Below are 19,664 nucleotides of genomic sequence, written 5' to 3'. Positions count from 1 at the left end.
TCATTGAAATTATTCAGTTAAACCATCAAAATCATTAGGTTTTATGATCTTAAACCTAAGTCTGCTTTCCATCTCAATCCCAATTCCAGATTTAATTTAATCTAAATATGGCTCTTTGACTCTTGTTTTGACTCCTGACTCTTGTGTTGTCAGAACGTACCACCCATAACTGGTCCCTGAGTTACTCCACTTCATTCCTAGAAGATTTTAGCAGTCATTTTCTCCAACACTATTCCTACCATATATCTTGCTGATTTCAATAGCCATACAGATGATGATTCCAGCACTGAATATTTTCAGTTTCTCAACTTTCCTCCAATGATCTTGTTCTTCACCTGACCTCATTCACTCCTCCAAAGGGTCAGGCCCTAGAGACCTGGTCATTAACAATAACTGCAAGCCTTGCATAAACTCAGTTTCAAGAACCACCATCTCCAACCACAACCTTCTATTTTTCAGCTTACACCAACACTCCTTCACCTTTTGAGACTTGTAATTCATCTATCCCACCACCTTTTCTTGTTCCTTAACTTTTCATCCTTGCTTCACTCTTTTCCTAGCTTAAATTCCAACCATCCATCATTTTAATCTATTCCTCACACACACTCTCAATTCCCTTATACTCTTGTATACTTGGAAAAACCCACTGTGATTGAATCTACTCTCCACCTGGGCTGCATCTATGTGGTACGCCTCAGTGTCTCCAGAGGAAAACATACAACCAAACTAACTGATTAGTCTCCCTCTAAATTTATGATCATTCATCTCAGAGGCTTTTATGCTGCCAAACAATTCTATGACATTTTCGTAGTCCATGCACTTGGTCACTTTTTTTGAGAACTGTTTACTACTTTCTCCTTTTTCTCTCAAAACCCTCAGAGCCTCTCCCACAATCCTCTGTTTCATGTGCTAAGAAAATATAAGCAATTACAGGAGAACTGCCATTCCCATTCCCACATGTACCCATACAAAAGCAGCAGTGCCTAAATATTCTGCTTTCCATCTGGCAACTATGGATAAACTGCACTTTGCTCCTATCCAAGACCAACCCTTCCACCTGGACACTATATCTCATCCACTTTCTTCTACTGAAGGTCATCACTCTAGCAATCTCCCCCTTCTCTCTTGCATCCTTTTCAATTTTCCTCCAACTCTTTCTAGTTGTCTATTGGGCTTGAGTGTATATGGGAGTGGATGGGGCAGAGATGGATGAAAAGGAAAAGACCCTGACCATTTGGAAACCAAGAATGATGGTATCATGGAACTTTTATCTCCTTATAAATCTATCACAGACATCTAAATCTCCAGTTCCTTTTTGCTTTTAACTAAAAATAAAAATCCTATTAGCAAACAGACACTGACAATTGGGGGAGAATTAAGAGAGACACTGATACTGGTCTTGGTCATCTAATATCCAGAGTCTTTATCTAGCAAGATACCTGAAAGCCTAAGGGCCTTTGTTCGTGTAGCAATAAATAGCTCAGAGGTCAGAATAATTCTGTGAACTTCTCCAAAATTCAAGCACTGTTCACAACCACAAGACTTTTTTTTTTTTTTTTTTTTTTTACCTGCAACAGCTGTATCTACGGGGTAGAAAAGATCCCTAGACAGTAACAATAACAACTCTCCTGTCTTTCAGCTTAAACTACCAACCAGAATGAAGACACAGTTTACTGTATTCCAAAGAAAATTAGTGAACCCAGATGAGCAATGCTTTTTGCTAAATTCTTACTAGCTATATTAACGGCATAACATGAACATCTACTACCTGGCCCAGATGCACTGTCTCTTGAAGGTGTGGGTGGTGGCAATTGTTGTCTTGTTAAGATTTTGCTTTCTTTATTTATCTGAAGTAAAACAGGACCTGCATCTGGGGAGAACATGTTAAAAGTAAATAAAGATGAAAGCCTAAGGACAAAATGTAGTCTGTTCCAGAGCAGAGTTTTTTCAAAGAGAATGCAAATCTAGGATTAAAGCAGCCTCAGGAAATGTCAGTTTTACCATAACTCTGCCTAAGGAAGAACTTATTCTTACAGAATTTTAATGTGTATTTTAATGTGTTTAGAAACTAAAATAAATAAAATACTATATTATGGTCTTCTCTTTCATAATGCTGATTTCCACCACTCTCACCTCTCCCAAACCCACTCTAAAAAAAAGAGGCACCATTTTATAATATCTGAAAAATATTTACCTTTGATTTTGGATTGAATCCAGTCCAAGAAGACACTCACCCTGGCAAATACGCTTGGCTTCCTTGGCTGGGGACAGCCGGCTCCCCAGCTGACAATGCCATAGAGGACAAAGGGAGCTTTTTCATGTTTACATACTAATGGCCCACCAGAATCTCCCTGAAACACCAAGAAAACATGTTCTAAAATTGCTTTAATCAGAACTCCTGCTTTCAATTTTGGAACAGGGATAATCAATAATTTATTCATAATATATTTCTTTAATTTCTTAAAGATTTATTTTTATCAATTTGTATACCTTAGAATACTTAGACTTAAATAAATAAAATCACAAATAAAAGAAATGAAAGAGGAAACATTACAACTGGTACCACAGAAATACAAGGGATCATAAGAGACCACTATGAACAACTATAAACCAAAAAATTGGATAAACTTAGAAGAAATAAATTCCTAGAAACATACCACCTACTAACACCAAATCAAGAGGTAAAAGAAAATCATAGCAGACCAATACAAGAAAGGAGATTGAATCAATAATCAAGAACATCCCTACAAAGAAAAGCCTAGGACCAGATGGCTTCACTAGTGAATTTTACTAAACATTTAAACAAGAATCCTTCTCAAAGTCTACCCAAAAACTGAAGAGGAGGGAATACTCCAAAACTCATTTTATGAGGTCAGCATTACCCTCATACTAAAGCCAGAAAAGAACACTACAAAAAAGATAATTAGGCCCATATCCCTAATGAATATAGATGTAAAAATCCCCCCAAAATACTAGCATACTGAATTCAACAGTATATTAAATGGATCAATCACCATAATCAAGTGGGATTTATTCCAGTGATGCAAGGGTGGTTCAACATATGCAAGTTAATAAATGTGAAAGTTAAAAATCGTATCATCATCTCAATAGTACAAAAAAGCATTTGACAAAATGCAACATTCTTGCATGATTAAGAACTCTCAACAACTTGGGTATAAACAAAACATACCTCAACATAATAAAGGCCATATATAACAAACCCACAGCTGACATTCTACTCAACAGTGAAAGGTTGAAAGCTGTTCCTCTAAGAGTAGGAATAAGACAAAGGTGCTCACCCTCACCATGCCTATTCAATATAGTCTGAAAGTCCTAGCCAGAGCAATCAGGCAAGAAAGTCTTTTTATACAGAAAGTCTTAAAGACTCCACCAAAAAACTGTTAGAACTTATCAATGAATACAGTAAAGTTTCAGGATACAAAATGAACATATAGAAATCAGCTGTGTCTCTATACACCAACAAAACACACACACACACATGTATATATAAAAATCCCATGTACAATAGCATCAAAAGAATAAAATACTTTGGAATAAATTTAACCAAGGAGGTAAAAGGTCTCTATACTGAAAACTATGACTTCGATGAAAAAATTAAAGACACAAAGAAATGGAAAGATATCCCACATTCATGCATTTGAAGAATTAATATTGTTAAAATGTCCACACTACTCAAAACCAGCTATAGATTCAATGCAGTCCATATCAAAATTTCAATGGCATTTTTCACAGAAATAGAGAAAAACGATCCTAAAATTCACATGGAACCACAAAGACCCTCGCATAGTCAAAGCAATCCTGAGAAAGAACAAAGCTGGAGGCATCACACTTCCTGATTTCAAAATATATTACAAACTTATAGTAATCAACACAGTATGGTACTGTCATAAAAACAGACACACAGACCAATGAGACAGAATTGTGAGCCCAGAAAAAACCCTCGTTTATATAGTTAACTAATATTTGACAAAGGAGCAAAGAATACTCAATGGGGAAAAACTAGTTTCTTCAATAAATGGTGTTGGGAAAACTGGATAACCACATGCAGAGGAATAAAATTGAACCCCTATTTTACACCACAAAAATTAACTTGAAATAGATTAAAGACTTAAACATAAGACCTCAAATGGCCGAACTTCTAGAAGAAAACATAGGGAAAAGCTCCTTTGACTTTGTTTTTGGCAACAGTTTTTTTGGATATGAAACCAAAAGCACAAGCAACAGGGCCAAAAATCAGTAAGTGGGACTACATCAAGCTAAAATGCTTCTGCACATTAGAAGAAACAATCAACAAAATGAAAATGCAACCCATGGAATGGGAGAAAATATTTTCAAACCATATATCTGATAGGGGGTTAATATCCAAAATTATAGAACTCATACAAATCAATAACAAAAAAATGCAATTTATAAATAGGCAGAGGATCTGAATAGACATTTTTCCAAAGAATATATACAGATGGCCAACAGGTACATGAAAATGTGCTCAACATCATGAGAATGCAAATCAAAATCACAATGAGATATCACCTCATACCTGTTTGATCAGCTATCATCAAAAAGACAAGAAATAAACAGTGTTTGCAAGGATGTGGGAGAAAAAGAGAATCCTTTTGCACCGTTGGTGGGAATATAAATTGGTATATCACTGTGGAAAACAGAATTAAAAATAGAACTACCATATGATACAGCAATCCCAGTTCTGGGTATATAGCCAAAGGAAATAAAAATAGGATACTGAAGAGGTATCTGCACCCCCATGTTTACTGCAGCTTTATTCTCATTAGCCAAGATATGGAAACAACCCATTTTTCTGTCAAAGGATGAATGGATAAAGAAGATGTATGGAGTATATGTGTGTGTGTATTACATATATATATGTCTATACGTATATTTGTTTACTTATTTGTTTATTTATTCAGCCATGAGAATACTGAATACTAAAATGGAATATCATTCAGCCATGAGAAAGAAGGAAATCCTGCCATTTGCGACAACATGGATGATCCTTGAGAACAATATGTTAAGTGAAAAGTCAGACAGTGAAAGACAATTACTGTATGATATCACATATACATGAAACCTAAAAAATGGGGAAAATGGGAAGATGCTGGTCAAAGGGTATAAACTTCCAGCTGTAAGATTAACAGGTTCTAGGAATCTTACGTACAGCATGGTGACTATAGTTAACAATACTGTATTGCTTACTTGAAAGCTGCTAAGAGAGTAGATCATAAGTGTTCTCAGCACAAGAAAGAAATGATAATTATGTGAGGTGATGAAGGTGTTAACTAACCCTACTATGGTAAGCATTTCACAATACATAAGTGTATCAAAATCATCACATTGTACATTTTAAATTTATAAAATGTTATATGTCAATTATATCTCAGTAAAGCTGAAAAAAAAACCCCCCAAGCTTTAAAACATAGGATTTGCATTTTTTAAGACAGCCTTTCTGATTTTTTATCAGGACTTTTTTTTTTTTTTTTGACACAAATGTACTTAGGCCCAAACTAAACCTTTAATTTAATTGTCTTCTTATAAAATAAACTGAGCTGATAACATATTTGATATAGCTGTTTATTTTATATGAAGAATTTCACAGGAGAAATCCTGAACTGGGAATAGGAGACAGATTCCTTAATCTGTAATGTAGAACAATTAACATTTTCTCTGGGCCTAATTTTTTTCCCACATAATTTAAGATTATACTTAGGAGCCCCTTCCAGTTTGAAAATAGTCTGATATGTCAAATCAGGTGTTTTTTTATTCACTCATTCATTCAGTACGAACACATACCCAATATAGAATTTTTCAATCAATTACAAACATTTTGTGATACAGAAGGAGCCTATCTAATTTATCTTTTATTGTTAGCACTTATCATAGGGCCTCGCACATGGTAAATCTTCAAGAAACAAATGGTACCTACTGATTATTTTAAAAATTATTCAGTGCCTACTGTGAGCCAGGCATTCTGGAAAAGAATATAAACAAGTTAGATGGTGATAATAGCCATAAAGGAAATAGAGTGAAAAGTTGAGAACAATGGTAGCTGTGTGTACGCTTACACGTGCATGTATATATTTGTAGTTTCAATAACATTTGAGCTTGTACATGAAAAATAAGGAGGAGGTGGATTTTCAAAAACCTGGAGGAATAGCATTTTAATGCAGAATTAATATCTGGGCTAAGGCCCCAACTTAGACAAGGATGTGGCAAGTTTGAGGTCAGAAGGCAATCGATGTGGCTGAAAAATAGTAAGCAAGAGGAGAGAAATAAGAACTAGATTGGAAAAGTCAGCAAGAACAGAACATGTATCACTCTGTGAAGACAAAGATCAATGGTAGGTCAAAGAACTTGAGATTAAAAAAAAAAATCTAAAATTTGTTGTGAGCAAAGAACCACAGGATTCTACACTGTGTATCTGAAACTCCCATGACTCTGCATTCCAACAATCTGATGTTCACCTTCCTGGATGAGAAATTACATTAGCAGGTCCATTACCCCTGAGTATACACAGTGGGGTAAAAACCAATTACCTGATAGAAATATTAGAGTCTGTTTCATCAAAGCAAGTTTCTGAAGTCATCCTTTTAGTAATTCAGTATTCTTTATAAAAGAAAGCTAGCCACATCTAGTCAGAATCTCTACTCCTATTTTCCTTTCTTTGTAGTGGCTTTAAATTTGGTCACACTGCAGCGAAAGTGACAGCTGGATGTAGCTGAAATAAATATAGATACCCACCGAGATTATGGTATTTGGGTCACCTCTGACATGGACCTATTTGCTCTCTTGATAGATTAAGCTCTTCCCTTAATGTTACATGCTGTTAAACATGACAGAGACAGCAGAGCCATCTGTAATTTTCCTGATGCGAAAAAGAAAGAAAAACCATCCCTCAAAAGGGGGAGAATGCACACATTAATTCAGAGTACTTTTCTATTGGATTTTTATAATGTAACAGTAATGTCCTCTAGCAGAGGGTGTGAGTGCCTTTCCCATGTTCCTCGGACCTTCCAATCCATGCCGGCTGTGTGCCTGAGGGCCCTTGCCCTGTCCACCCCAGCCATAAGGCAGCTCAGACTGCGGGAAGTCCTCCCCTGCAGCCCTCCAACCGTGACTCTGGGGAAGCTCCCTCACCCCTCCAAGGGGAGGGGATAAATATACTGCGTGTGTTTTGCATCACTGCCAGAGTTTCGCTGCAGGATTCAGCTCAGTCCCTCCCTGTGGTAGTTGGCTTCACAGCACATTAATAGCACATCAATAGATGGGCTGCCTTCCCTTCCCTGTACCACCTCCTCACATTTCTACCGGTGATATTTGTACTTTCTAAGCAGACTGTTGCCCTTGAATCCTCCTCTCAGAGTCTGCTTCTGAAGAATGCAAATTACAATATGCAACATAAAACAGAATTTGGGTAGTGCTTGACACAAGGAAAGGGTTTAACTACACTAAATTTATATTCAATGTTAAGAGGGGACCTCCTTCCTTCTCTCCTCATTTTTTCCAATGGAAATACTTCTATCCAGATTAAAGCCCAGTTTTCTCCCCATAGAGGTGGTATCCATTGGTTTCTGTTTCTTCGTGGCCAGGGGGGTGGGGGGAGCGGTTGGGGGGGGGCAGGGGAGGACTATCAAAAAGCTGCAACTCAAGATTCATTCTTTCTTCCCTCTCTACTCTAGTCCAGTATGAAATGATACAACAATCTGGAGAAGTGTGTCTGCTCTACAGACCCCAACTTTCCCTTAGGCAGGCTGCCTCAAGTCCAGACTAGGTGTTCAAGGTGGGCTGCTTTGTGGATATTAAAGCTGGTGTTTTGTAATCCTTTTGCCCGTATCCTGTTTTTTTTTTGTTGATTCTGAACTTGCCAATAGCATGCTTGCCCAACTGACGTGTGAATACATCTGCACAGCTTCGTGCCTCTAGGATATCACTAAAATTAAACTACTGCTTTGTGATTTGTTTTCCGCTGCATATGAAAACCATTTTTTCAAAAGTTCTCATTTTCTTCATGATTATTTTATTTTATTCTGCGGTAGAAAATTAAGTGTGAGTACCCAGGAGTTTAGTAATAATTTGAAACAATAAAATTCTTAAGGCATAAGTAGGATACACTAACTTATAATCCTTATTTGCTCGTTCCCCTTTTACCAAAGCTTTAAGTATATCTGAACACATCTTCCCACCTGCAGACCAGTTCAGTGGTGTTGCCCTCTCCTACCTTCTCATGGGCTCCTCTTTGTACCCACTTCCCCTCTGACTGATGGCTACTTCTGTCTCCTCTCTGCCATCTCAGCAAGTTTGAACTAAGTAATTCACTCTTCCTATTGTCCTACTGGCTTTCGAGTAGGGGTGTGGCGTGATGCTGCAGGCACAGGCCAAGATGCTTGTCTGTGGCTTTGAGAGTAGATTCTTCCTGTCTAAGGAGAATCTCCAACAGATGACAACTTCCTATCTTCCTCTGCAAAATTAGAATCCTCTCACCTGACCCACATCTTTCCGTCCAGATGCTGCAAAGCCAGCACAGATCATCTTCTCTGTAATCCCTCCTGGATGGGCAGAATAGTAAGTGCGTTCGCAGACCTCTCTTTCTAACACGGGCACTTGAATCTGCTGTAAGCGACTCGCTAGGCCACCATCTAAGAAGTAGATTCAGAAAGAGAGCTTGATAATGAAGTAAGCAACAAGTGGTGTTAAAGAAATATATTTAAGTTCAGACTCGCTCTACACCGACACAGCTGCCATCATTCGGTTTTGCCTAAGCTGATGTAGAATTCTGAATCCAAACACAGTGTTTTCTGCAGGACATCTTTATTTCCAGATGTGACATCTTGGTGAAGAAAATCCATTGGCAGGAGAAATAAGACCAGAAACACTTTTTTTCTAGCTTAATTCTGATTTAAATTTTAGTGTTTCAAATATTGCTATTAAGAATTCAGAAAGAGAAATTCAGTAAGGTATGAATTGGTGTCACAGATAATTTATATTATAAATATATATGTTTATATATTTATACAGGTACAGTTGACCCTTGAACAACACAGGTTTGAACTGCACGGGTCCACTTATACTCAGTTATTTTTCAAGAGTAAATACTGCAGTACTACATGGGCTGACTATAAATGACACTTGAATTAACCCCCGCATTGTTCAAAGGTCAACTGTAAATATTTTACGTAAACATATATTATAACTACATAACAATAATATATTTATATGATTTCCAATTGTAACAGGGAAGAGCCAAATCAGACTACATGTTGGATCTGTTTCTTTTACTTTAACCTTTGCTTTCCGCAGCTTTTGCTCACTGAAAGGATACTGTCTCTACATAATGGCCTGCCTCGGGGAGCCCTGCCCCTCTGCTTGAATGTTAAACCAAAGTGCCTTTGTTCGGGGGAGCATCCAGACCCTGTCCACCTGTGGATGGCTACAAGAAAGAAGAAATTAACACATCCCTTCCCCGAGGCTGGCCATTCCAGGTGATATTTGCAAAACTTATGGCCATTTACTTTACTTCCTCATCTCCTCCCCCTCTCTGTGCTATAAAAGAAACTGGCATCCAAACCCCATAAGATGGTTTTTCAGAGACACGAGTCTGCTGTCTTCTTGGTCTGCGGGCTTTTCGAATAAAGTCGTATTCCTTGCCTCAGCACCTCGTCTCTGATTCGCTGGACTGTCGTGCGGCCAGCAGAGGGAGCTTGGACTCGGTAGCGCTCATATAAAACAAAACCATATTTCTCTTGTTCCTTTATTATCACTGAGGCCTAATCTCAACTCTAATTTAAGATGGCACTGATGATGAACACTAAAGAATTTCTTCTCCCGCCTGGCCCTCAGGCAGGCCTATGTTAACACGTGTTCTGCATGACTTATTCTATCACTTTAGATTTATGACTAATTAAAAAAAGGTAAGTTCAGTATTTGATAGCCCTATAACTTTTTGGAAAAAATTAGTAAAAATTACTTTACATTTATGTAAATAGTATCTTATTATATTTTATTTATATTTACATGTATGTAAATAGTTCCTTAATATATGATATTTATATTTATAAAGCTTTTTACTCTAAGCTATTAATACTCACAACAACATTGTGAGGTGGGCTGTCACACTAATCTCACACATGAAAAAGCCAGAGCTCTGAAGATTTAATCACACAGCACCTATGGGACAGAACTAGGACCTAGCCTAGGTCTGACTCTAAATCTTATTTTTTTTTTAATGTAGTAATCTAATAGATAGATAATTTAATGTATTTAAAATCCTCTTTTCAGGGACCATCCCTAACACTGTTGCTTATTATCATGTCTCAAAATTGAGAACTTGTTTTCTCTCTGAGACTAAAAGACTGAATTTACCTTTTATAAAACTGTAACCACCTCCGTCGTCTGGTGGTCACGGAGTTGGTGAAGGTTGAAGATGTTAAAGAACAGGCACATTTATTCAAGGGCTTTAAGGTCAGTCAGTCAATAAAAATTTACTGAGCGTTTCCTCTATGCTAGGTAGACGCTGACTCCTGGGGAGAGAGCAGTAAATTAGGCAGAGATCTGCCTTCAAGAGGCTCCCGCTCTAAGGGGTGGGATGTAGAAAATGATTCTGTAAAATTATGTCAAGTCCGTTTATGTGCAAGGAGATGATAAAACCAGGTAGTGCAAAGAGTGAAGGAAGGACAGTCCTGCTGCAAGAAAGGGGTCTGAGAAGATTTGAGTTGAGGATGGAGTAATGAGGAGGGGCTGTGAGAAGACTGGAATAGGAGTACTCCGGGGCCAAGGAAACAAAGTACAGAGCTTGAGAAAGAAAGAAGACACAGTGCCTGAAGGTCAGCCAACAAGGGGACAAAGGAGGAACTGAGGCTGGAGAGGTATGGGGAGGTCCAATGCAGAGCCTTCAGTGCTGGGCTAGGAGTTCAGATTATTCCAAATGTAACAAATAAGCCATTCAAGGTTTATCAGCGGAGCCACACTGATTTTAAATCCCACTTTTGATATTTATTAGCCATGGAATTTTAGCAAATTACTTAGACTTCAGGGCCATAATCTCCTCATTTGCAGAATGGGAGGATAAAATCTCCTCATATGGTGGTTGTGAAGATTTTAGAAAAATGCAATTCGGCTGCAGGTAGCACAGTAAGCTGAGAACATGAATACTGTATGAGGTCAAAGATATCTCACCTCCTTCAAGCTCACAGACTTTACCATTATTTGTTTTTAAATTGAAGTATATTTAATTTACAATGTTGTGTTAGTTCCTGGTGTATAGCAAAGTGATTCAGTTTTATATATATATATATATATATATATATATATATTCTTTTTCATTATAGTTTATATATAAACTTTTCCATTATAGTTTATTACAAGATATTGAATTTAGTTCCCTGTGCTATACAGTAGGACCTTGTTGTTTATCTATTTTATATATAGTGATGTATATATGTTAATCCCAAACTCTTAATTTATCCCTCCCCGCCCCCTTTCCCCTTTGGTAACCATAAGTTTGTCTTCTACATTTGCAAGCTCACAGACTTTAAATGACATACAAACAGAAGGAAAATATAAAAGAAAATAACTTTATACAGTGAAAAGAAGCAGGACACAAACATCAACCCATTCAGATCTTTCAGTATTTCACTATGGCTTTAAGAACTCTAGAATCTAGCCCAGGGGTCATCAAACCCCAGCCAACAGGCCAATTTCATGCCAGGCCCTAACCAAAGCCTATTTATTACATCCCCAAGCCTATTTATTACAATCCATGAACTAATTATGATTTGTACATTTTTAAATGGTTGAAAAGAAAATCTAAAAAGGAATAACATTTTGTGGCAAGATTATTGTATAAAATTTAAGATTCATGGACAAGTTCTGTTGGAATACAGCCACCTCCATTCTATAACATATTGTCCATGGCTGCTCTGTGCTACAATGGCAGATTTGAATAGCTGTGACAGAGACCACATGGCTTACAAGGCATTAAATACTTCTATCTGGCCTTTCACAGATCTAGCCTACCTATGATTAAGTCACCCTGATGGAAAAATATAAAACAGCTCATTCTCTAATTTGATGAGCTTTACAGCTACATAAAACATGGTTTCTATCTTTCAGAAGGAAGAAGGGCTAAAGCAGAGACTACTTGATATCATTTCCATGACACATTCTCAAAACTCTCAACCAGCAGTGATGCTTACGCAAAAGTAAAATGTTTACCTTCACTAACGCTTCCCCATCCAGTCACAACACAGATCTCAGAGGAAAACAGAGGTTCCGCGCTGTGCGGGAGACACACTGGCCTCACCACTGAGTTGAACTCCAGAGCAGAGCTCAGCTGTATTAGGGCGATGTCAGAGTCAAAGGTCAGTCTGTCAAAGTCTTCGTGCACCACGATGTGTTTTGCCCTTCTCACCTGTATTGTTAGCAAGCAAGAGATTACAAGGCAAAGTCAATGAGTTGAACAACTTCCTTGTATACTGGTCCAAAATAATCTTAAATCTCTGCATTTCCACACATCAGTAATGAAGATGACTTTGTACTAAATTAAAAAGGGCAATCTCTGTTAATAATTTGCAGGAGTCCACGCACTGCTTTCTGAGGACTGGTGGTCCTGGAAAAAGCAGACTATGGTGGACCTGTGTACATGGACCTGAATTTGCACTTCCTGACTCACCTCACTTAATTTTCAGATTAAATATGATCTCAAATGGTATCTTTAAATGTTGGTATAAATGATAAGTATACGAGGGCATTAGGGGATTAATAACTACATGTTTTAGCTAAATGTATTCCCTGGCATGTGACAATTTAGGGAGAATAACCATTAAAAACATTTCTCACCTGCTCAGTTGGTTCCTTCAAGGTTCTGTCATGGTCTCCAGCAACAATGGTCCACAAGAGCGGATTATTTTTCCTGGAGAGAGAAGAACAACAAAAGTTCGACATGAAAATACGTTTTTCACCATTTGGTCTAACTCCATCTGGCCCTACCAACATGCACTGTTCAGTTCAGTCAGGGGCCACCCACTACCCTGTCTGGCACATTTGTGTAACCAGCAATGCTACACTCTGCCTCCTGACCTACCTGAGGACAAGTTCCTAATTGTGTATCTTGCCCCCTTCTTTTGGCCATAAAATGTCTTTGGAGCCCTTATCAAATATCACCAAAGACTATTTTTAAGTTAAGAAGGAAAAAAGAAAAGTTAGAGCTTATTTTAATTTCATAGTGACATTAGGAATGCATGAAAAAAATTACAATCATAATGAGGTAGATTCTGGTCCATGTTTTACTGTTAAAAGTATCCAAACATTATATTACAGGAACCAGAACTGATGAAACTCAGGTTAAAAAAGAATTTGTCAATTCAAAAATAGGTAAAAGTCACGTACAGTGTTAGAGATCAGGGCACTGATTCCTTTTAGAGGGGTGATTATTGGGAGAGGCTCTTGGGGGGCCCCTATTTTGTTTCTTGATCTGGGTGCTGGTTACATGGGTGTTCGCTTTGTGTAAATTCCTCTAACTGTACTAAAGATTTGCACACATTTGATATACTTCAAAAAGATGTTTAAAAATTTAAATGTACACCATTAATTTGCCACATCAAGATCTCCAGGGCTTCCCTGGTGGCACAGTGGTTAAGAATCCGCCTGCCAATGCAGGGGACATGGGTTTGAGCCCTAGTCCAGGAAGATCCCACATGCTGCAGAACAACTAGGCCCGTGCGCCACAACTACTGAGCCTGCGCTCTAGAGCCCGTGAGCCACAACTGCTGAAGCCCACGTACCTAGAGCCTGTGCTCCACAACAAGAGAAGCCACCGCAATGAGAAGCCCGCGCGCTGCAACGAAAAGTAGCCCCTGCTTGCCGCAACTAGAGAAAGCCTGCGTGCAGCAATGAAGACCCAATGCAGCCAAAAATAAATAAATAAATTTTAAAAAAAGATCTCCAGTTGAAAAAATATCCAAGTAAAGAGTCTCTCAATTGCCAGAAATACACTGTCACTTCAGCTCGGAGATTAATTTTTCATTTTTCAAAACTGTTTCTTCAGTAAAATTTATTGAAATTATTTTTCAATACACTTTATTCAAAGGAGATATTTCTTAATACACATAGGCATCTTCTCTCTAGTCATAACCATGCTCATTTCAATTTCTTGCATGATGAGTCTGACTCATTCATGTGTTTCAATGTGCCTTTATTAAGGGAACTAACTTAGGTAAAGTGCCTGGCAAGTACTCTACAGATGGTAATGACTCCATAATGGTAGCCATTTATTATTATCTTGTTATTATCTGTCATGCACTCTAATGGAAGGATCAACTTTATTTTCAAAGTCACCCTCTAAATCATTACTTGGTAGTAAATTAACTTATTTCTTAAAGCTGTTACCAAGCTGTTGTCCTAGAATCATACCCCTGCCCTTCCCTTGAAAGGAAACCAATTGCTCTTATCTAAGTCTCAGGAGGAAGCTGCAAAGAGAAAAACAAGAACTGGTTAGACCCAACTAGGCCCAAGATGGCGGAAGATTTGACTTCCAGTAGACCTTGGACCTCATTATACGCTCATTGTAATACAATAGCTAAATGACGTACCCACCAGCGCCATGACAGTTAATGGTTGCCAAGACAACACTGGAAAAGCCCATACAAGAACTGAAAAGGAGTGCTGCATCAGTTCCAGGTCCAAACCACCCCCTTGTTCTCGGATAAGTCATGAATATTCCTCCCACTCTTTCCAATTCCCTCCCTTTTCCTTCGACCCTCCTATATATATGGTGTCTCTACCAGAATTGGGTTAACAAGTTGAATTTCGAACTAAATTCCCACTTCTCCATTCTTCTGCCATTGAACAAAGCTTGTGCTGTCCCAGCCTCAGCATTGGTTTCATGATTGGCTGTGTGAATCCGAGTGGAGAAAGAACCTCCCTGGCTGAGACAAGGGGTGTCCCGGCATGTGTCCAGGCGACCAATTTGGTGACAAATTCATTCTACTTTTTTATACATAGAATAGTGTCCACAATACAAAGAAATAATAAACATCATGGTAGAGTTGATAATGTAGCTCACAATCTCTAGTGAAGAAATTGTGCACAGTCATCAAATATCCTTTTATTTGGTAGAGAACACTGTAAAAAGCATATGACAACACAACGTACACTTTATAAAGCAACAAAGTCTGAGATTTCTCCAATATGGGACAATAGCTGAAGGTATCAATTTATGAATTTCTCTAGCCTTTCTTCCCACTTGCCCATGATCAAGCTTCATTTCTTACATCCTTATGGCCTTATCCCCAATGCAACAATGGGGCATGTATCACTTACTGCAACAGGAGAAGAAAGAGTAACTGCTAAATTACAGAAAGGGGCTGATATTGATAAAACCGCTGATTTAGGTTTGAGACAGAAGGATTCCAATGTACAATTGCAAAGTGAGTTTAGTGCCCTAAAGTAAGTTAAAAATCCCACATGAGCACGAAGACCAGAGCGGAGTCAGCAAAATAAGAACACACCAGGTTTTTCCTAAGGATAGAACAACATTACCTAGGAACTTGTTAGAAATACAGATTCTCCGGCCCCACACCAGACTTTAAGTCAGAAACCCTCCAGGCAGTTCTGATGTTTGCTAAAGTTTGAGAACTAATACTAAGGGTAACCAGTGCCAGGGACAGTAGTATATGGGAGGTGATACAGTGTTGCTGTCAGTCGTCCTTATTGTCTTTGGAGCACTACCCAACAATGCCAGCCAGCCTGGCACCTGGTGACCTTCAGCAAAAATGATGTCTACCTCAGCTCCCAGATTTTGCACATTTCCTCAACTGGCTTATCCCACATGGCAAACCTGCCTTCTCAGTGGATTTGGATACTCAGAAGCCCCCTTCTATGGAGGATGGAGCCCTGGATGTCTATAAGATTGATGAAGATGAGGCAGGGAGAAGCAAGTCCTTGAAGGAATCAGCTGAAGAGTTCCCTAAAGGCAAGGCATGAATGGAACATACTACCTCTGTTATACCAGCATATCAAACACTTCTGGGGTAAAGATCTATATAGTTCAAGCTTCAAAAAGATATTTTTCTGGTCAAGTAAGTTAGGCAACTATGAAAAGTTAAAGAAAAAATGAGGTGCACAGACATTTTTCATATCAGTATAAATACAAGGCACAATGCTTTGTGCAAAAAATTATAAAATACTACAAAATACATTTAATGTGCATAAATATTAATGGAAAACCAGATAATTAAAACATTCTTAATATTGATTACTTCTAGAGAGGCGGAATGGATTAGTGAAATGGAGAAGGTAGTTTAGATTTTACCTGATAACTTTATTTAACTGCCTTTTTAAAACAAACAGTATTACTATTTTAATAAAATTTTACAAAGAAACCAAGAAGGTTCACTCATGACATTGGACACAAGTTCTTTTTGTGGTTAACTTAAATGGTTCACAAACATTTTTAGCTGACTCTGTTTATTAATCTCAATTGACTCATCAAGTTGAATACTCCACCTTGTGAAGAACGGTTTGCTGTGGTCTATATCTTGCTGCAAGGAGTCATGGTTCATGACATAAATTCAGGAACAGACTAAACTATTTGACAAGGGAGTCTGCCAAAGCTTCTTCTGTGCCTCTGGTATCAATACCAATAGCTGTTTTCTCCAATGCATTAATTTTCACTAATTAGTCAGCTGTAACTGAGGCTTTTCCATGGTACATAAAAATGCACTTTGATAGAATTCTTATAACTTGGCTTCTCCAAAGGCAGGAGGTGCTAGAATGAACCATGTGGTACTGGATTGAGTTGGAAATATTCGCATGAACTCATGTTTACTTTAATATAGGTACAGATAGATAAATACGTTTATATAAGTGAGTTAGTATGCATACTTACATTTTCTAGCTCTTTCAGCTAAGAGGGCCTAGAAGCAATAACACCCTAGTATCAAGCAGGGTGCTCAGCACCCAGATCTTGACTTCTCATACCATTCTCCAATAAAATGAACCAGGGCTCACGGGAGAAATGGCTGATTCTAGGACTGAGAGGGGAATATATAAGATGAACCTGGAGCATCCTGTAGTGTCACAAAGGATGGGGGCATATCAAAAAGACAAGAAGCCACTCTGAAAGAACTCACAGTAGTCAAAGCTGGAACAATGTGAGCAACAAAATAAATATACAGTATTTATAAAAATAAATATTTTCAAGTCCGCACCGGTATAAATACATGATCTAATAAATAAAAGGAAGAGAAGAGGTAAATCTCCCATACAGAAGAATTTCAAATAATTTTTGTAGGAAACTCTGTGCTCAAGAAGGTGGAGCTTAATGCCCAACTGTTTGAGTGTGGGCTACCCTTAGCCACTTGCTTCCAAAGAGTAGGTAAGAATGGGGGAAAGATGTAACTTTACAGTGGAGACACCTGGCAAACACTGCCTGGGCCAGTGATGGAGGTTAACGTCATCATTGAGAAGTCATGTTGACAGCTTGTACCCTTGATATGATGTGATAAGAACGGCATGTTACCTCTGTGTTCCTCCTCCCCCAAATCCATAATGCCAGTAAAACCATGAGAAAAACATCAGACGAACTCAAACTGAGGTACATTCTACAAAATACCAGATGAGTACTCCTAAATACTGTCCAGGTCATCAAAAACAAGGAAAGTCAGTGAGACTCAGAGCCAAGAGGAGGCGAAGGAGACAGGACAACTAAATGCACCTTGGTGTCTGAATGGCAGAGGGAACAGCAACTACACAGACCTTGAGGAAGGAACAAGCACAGCATGTTTGAGGAAGGGGGTGGGTCCACTGGGGACAAGCAGGGGAGGGGTCAAGATGGAGTCAGGGACAGGGAAGGGTTCTGGACCTTGGCTGTACATTGGAATCATCTGGAGAGTATTTATTTATTTATTTATTTTGAAGTATAGTTGATTTACAATGTTGTGCAAATTTCTGCTGTACAGCAAAGTGATTCAGTTATATATATATATATATATATATATATATATATATATATATACATTCTTTTTTAAAATATTCTCTTCCATTACAGTTTATCATAGGATATTGAATATAGTTCTCTCTGCTATACAGTAGGACCTTGTTGTTTATCCTCGGGAGTATTTAAATATACAGTGTCCAGAACCAACCCACAAGTGATTGCCTTAACTAGTCTGGACAGAAAATGAATTAATTACAGTTACACACATCCACATGATTTAATCTATATATGTTATAAAGATAAAAGCAAATCACAGAAGAATATAAACTATAGTTCTTTTACATTAATATCAAAACCAGGAAAAACAAGGCGATATACTGGTTTTAGGGATTCATAGATGTTAAAACCAAAAAAAAAAAAAAAAAGCAAAGGAATTATGAACACAAAATTTAGCATAGTGTTTACCTCTTTGGGAGGGGCAATAAGGGGTTTTGAAAGGAAAGTGTAAAGATCCTTCTTACGCTAGGTAGTAGGGACACAAATATACATTTACTAACTATTCTTTAGATTACATATGTATATTATGTACAGTTTTTCATATCATGGCATAGTTTACAATTTAAAAACACTGAAAGTTCAGTGATCAAGGTGTGGATTATCCTACTGTGCTCTCCACTGTCGTGAACTGTACTTTAAAAGGAACAACACTAAACCAATCCAGGGTAAGGTGCATTGCATGGTGAGGCCTCTGGAATTGCAAACAATAGAACAATGAGCATTTAGCTTAAGGATTAAGTTAAGGGCAGTGTGAGAGGGCTCTTGAAGTATAGGAAGGGCTGCGATGTGAAAGAAGAAAGAGATTGAGTTCTTGTTTTCTGGAATTGCAGTAAATTTAGATCAATAAGTTTCTGCTACAGAGAAGCAGACTTGGGCTTAACATAATCAGAGATCCCTATAAATGGATGAACAATTTCAAGATTTGATTTGCTTTTTCCTCACTGACATTGTTTAAATAGAGGCTAGATGGACCTGGGGCAGAAACACTGAAAGGAAGATTCATGCTTTAGAATTAGTCTGGATGATTTTAGAAGTTAGACAATTTTATTTATGTCCTAGGTATGGTACATAAATACATTAGTAAAATATCATCAGTCTCACTCACGATTGCACACAATGGGCTGCAGTCAGAATCCAAATAGAGCTGATGATGGCACCTCCACACTGGTGATTGCCTAGAAACCTCAAACCCACCTGCCATGGCCAGCAGTGGGGGCAGGCTTCTTCCCCTCCTGCAATTCTCCTGGAAAGCCACTGGGGACTAAATGGAGGGATGCCACAGACACCTACAGCAAAGGAGATCAAACTAATGACCCATCCAACTGAAATAATTAAGGACACACTCTTCCCGCAATGGCTTGCCATAGCCAACAGTAATAATTCCCAAATAACCAGATGAGTTTCACGAAGATATAGATTCCTAAGACCCATCTCTGTAGAATCTGATTTTAAAAGCTTGCCTAGGTGACTCTGCTAAGCAATCAGGTTTCTAGGTACTGGCCTAAAAATTATATTTATTCATTCATTTAACAAATATTTATTTAGTGTTTGGTGTTGCCAGGCACTGTTCTAGACATTGGTGACATATCAATGAATAGCATACTGTAGACAAAAATCCTGGCCCTCATGGAACTTACATTCTAGT

General features: G+C 38.1%; 1 protein-coding gene across 1 annotated transcript in view; it reads right to left on the bottom strand.

The window, feature by feature from the left end:
• OVCH1 (ovochymase 1) overlaps nucleotides 1–19,664 on the bottom strand; it is a 65,445-nt gene that overhangs the window by 23,447 nt on the left and 22,334 nt on the right. The window contains 6 exon segments of the mRNA XM_061206673.1: nucleotides 1,769–1,864; nucleotides 2,195–2,351; nucleotides 8,512–8,666; nucleotides 12,241–12,436; nucleotides 12,865–12,937; nucleotides 19,125–19,305. Of these exon segments, the coding sequence (XP_061062656.1) occupies nucleotides 1,769–1,864; nucleotides 2,195–2,351; nucleotides 8,512–8,666; nucleotides 12,241–12,436; nucleotides 12,865–12,937; nucleotides 19,125–19,305 (858 nt within the window).

Source organism: Eubalaena glacialis, chromosome 11 (assembly GCF_028564815.1).
Source record: "Eubalaena glacialis isolate mEubGla1 chromosome 11, mEubGla1.1.hap2.+ XY, whole genome shotgun sequence".
NCBI classification, from domain to species: domain Eukaryota; kingdom Metazoa; phylum Chordata; class Mammalia; order Artiodactyla; family Balaenidae; genus Eubalaena; species Eubalaena glacialis.
Note: the sequence above shows the minus strand (reverse complement) of the source record. Positions and strands in the feature narration are given on the sequence as shown.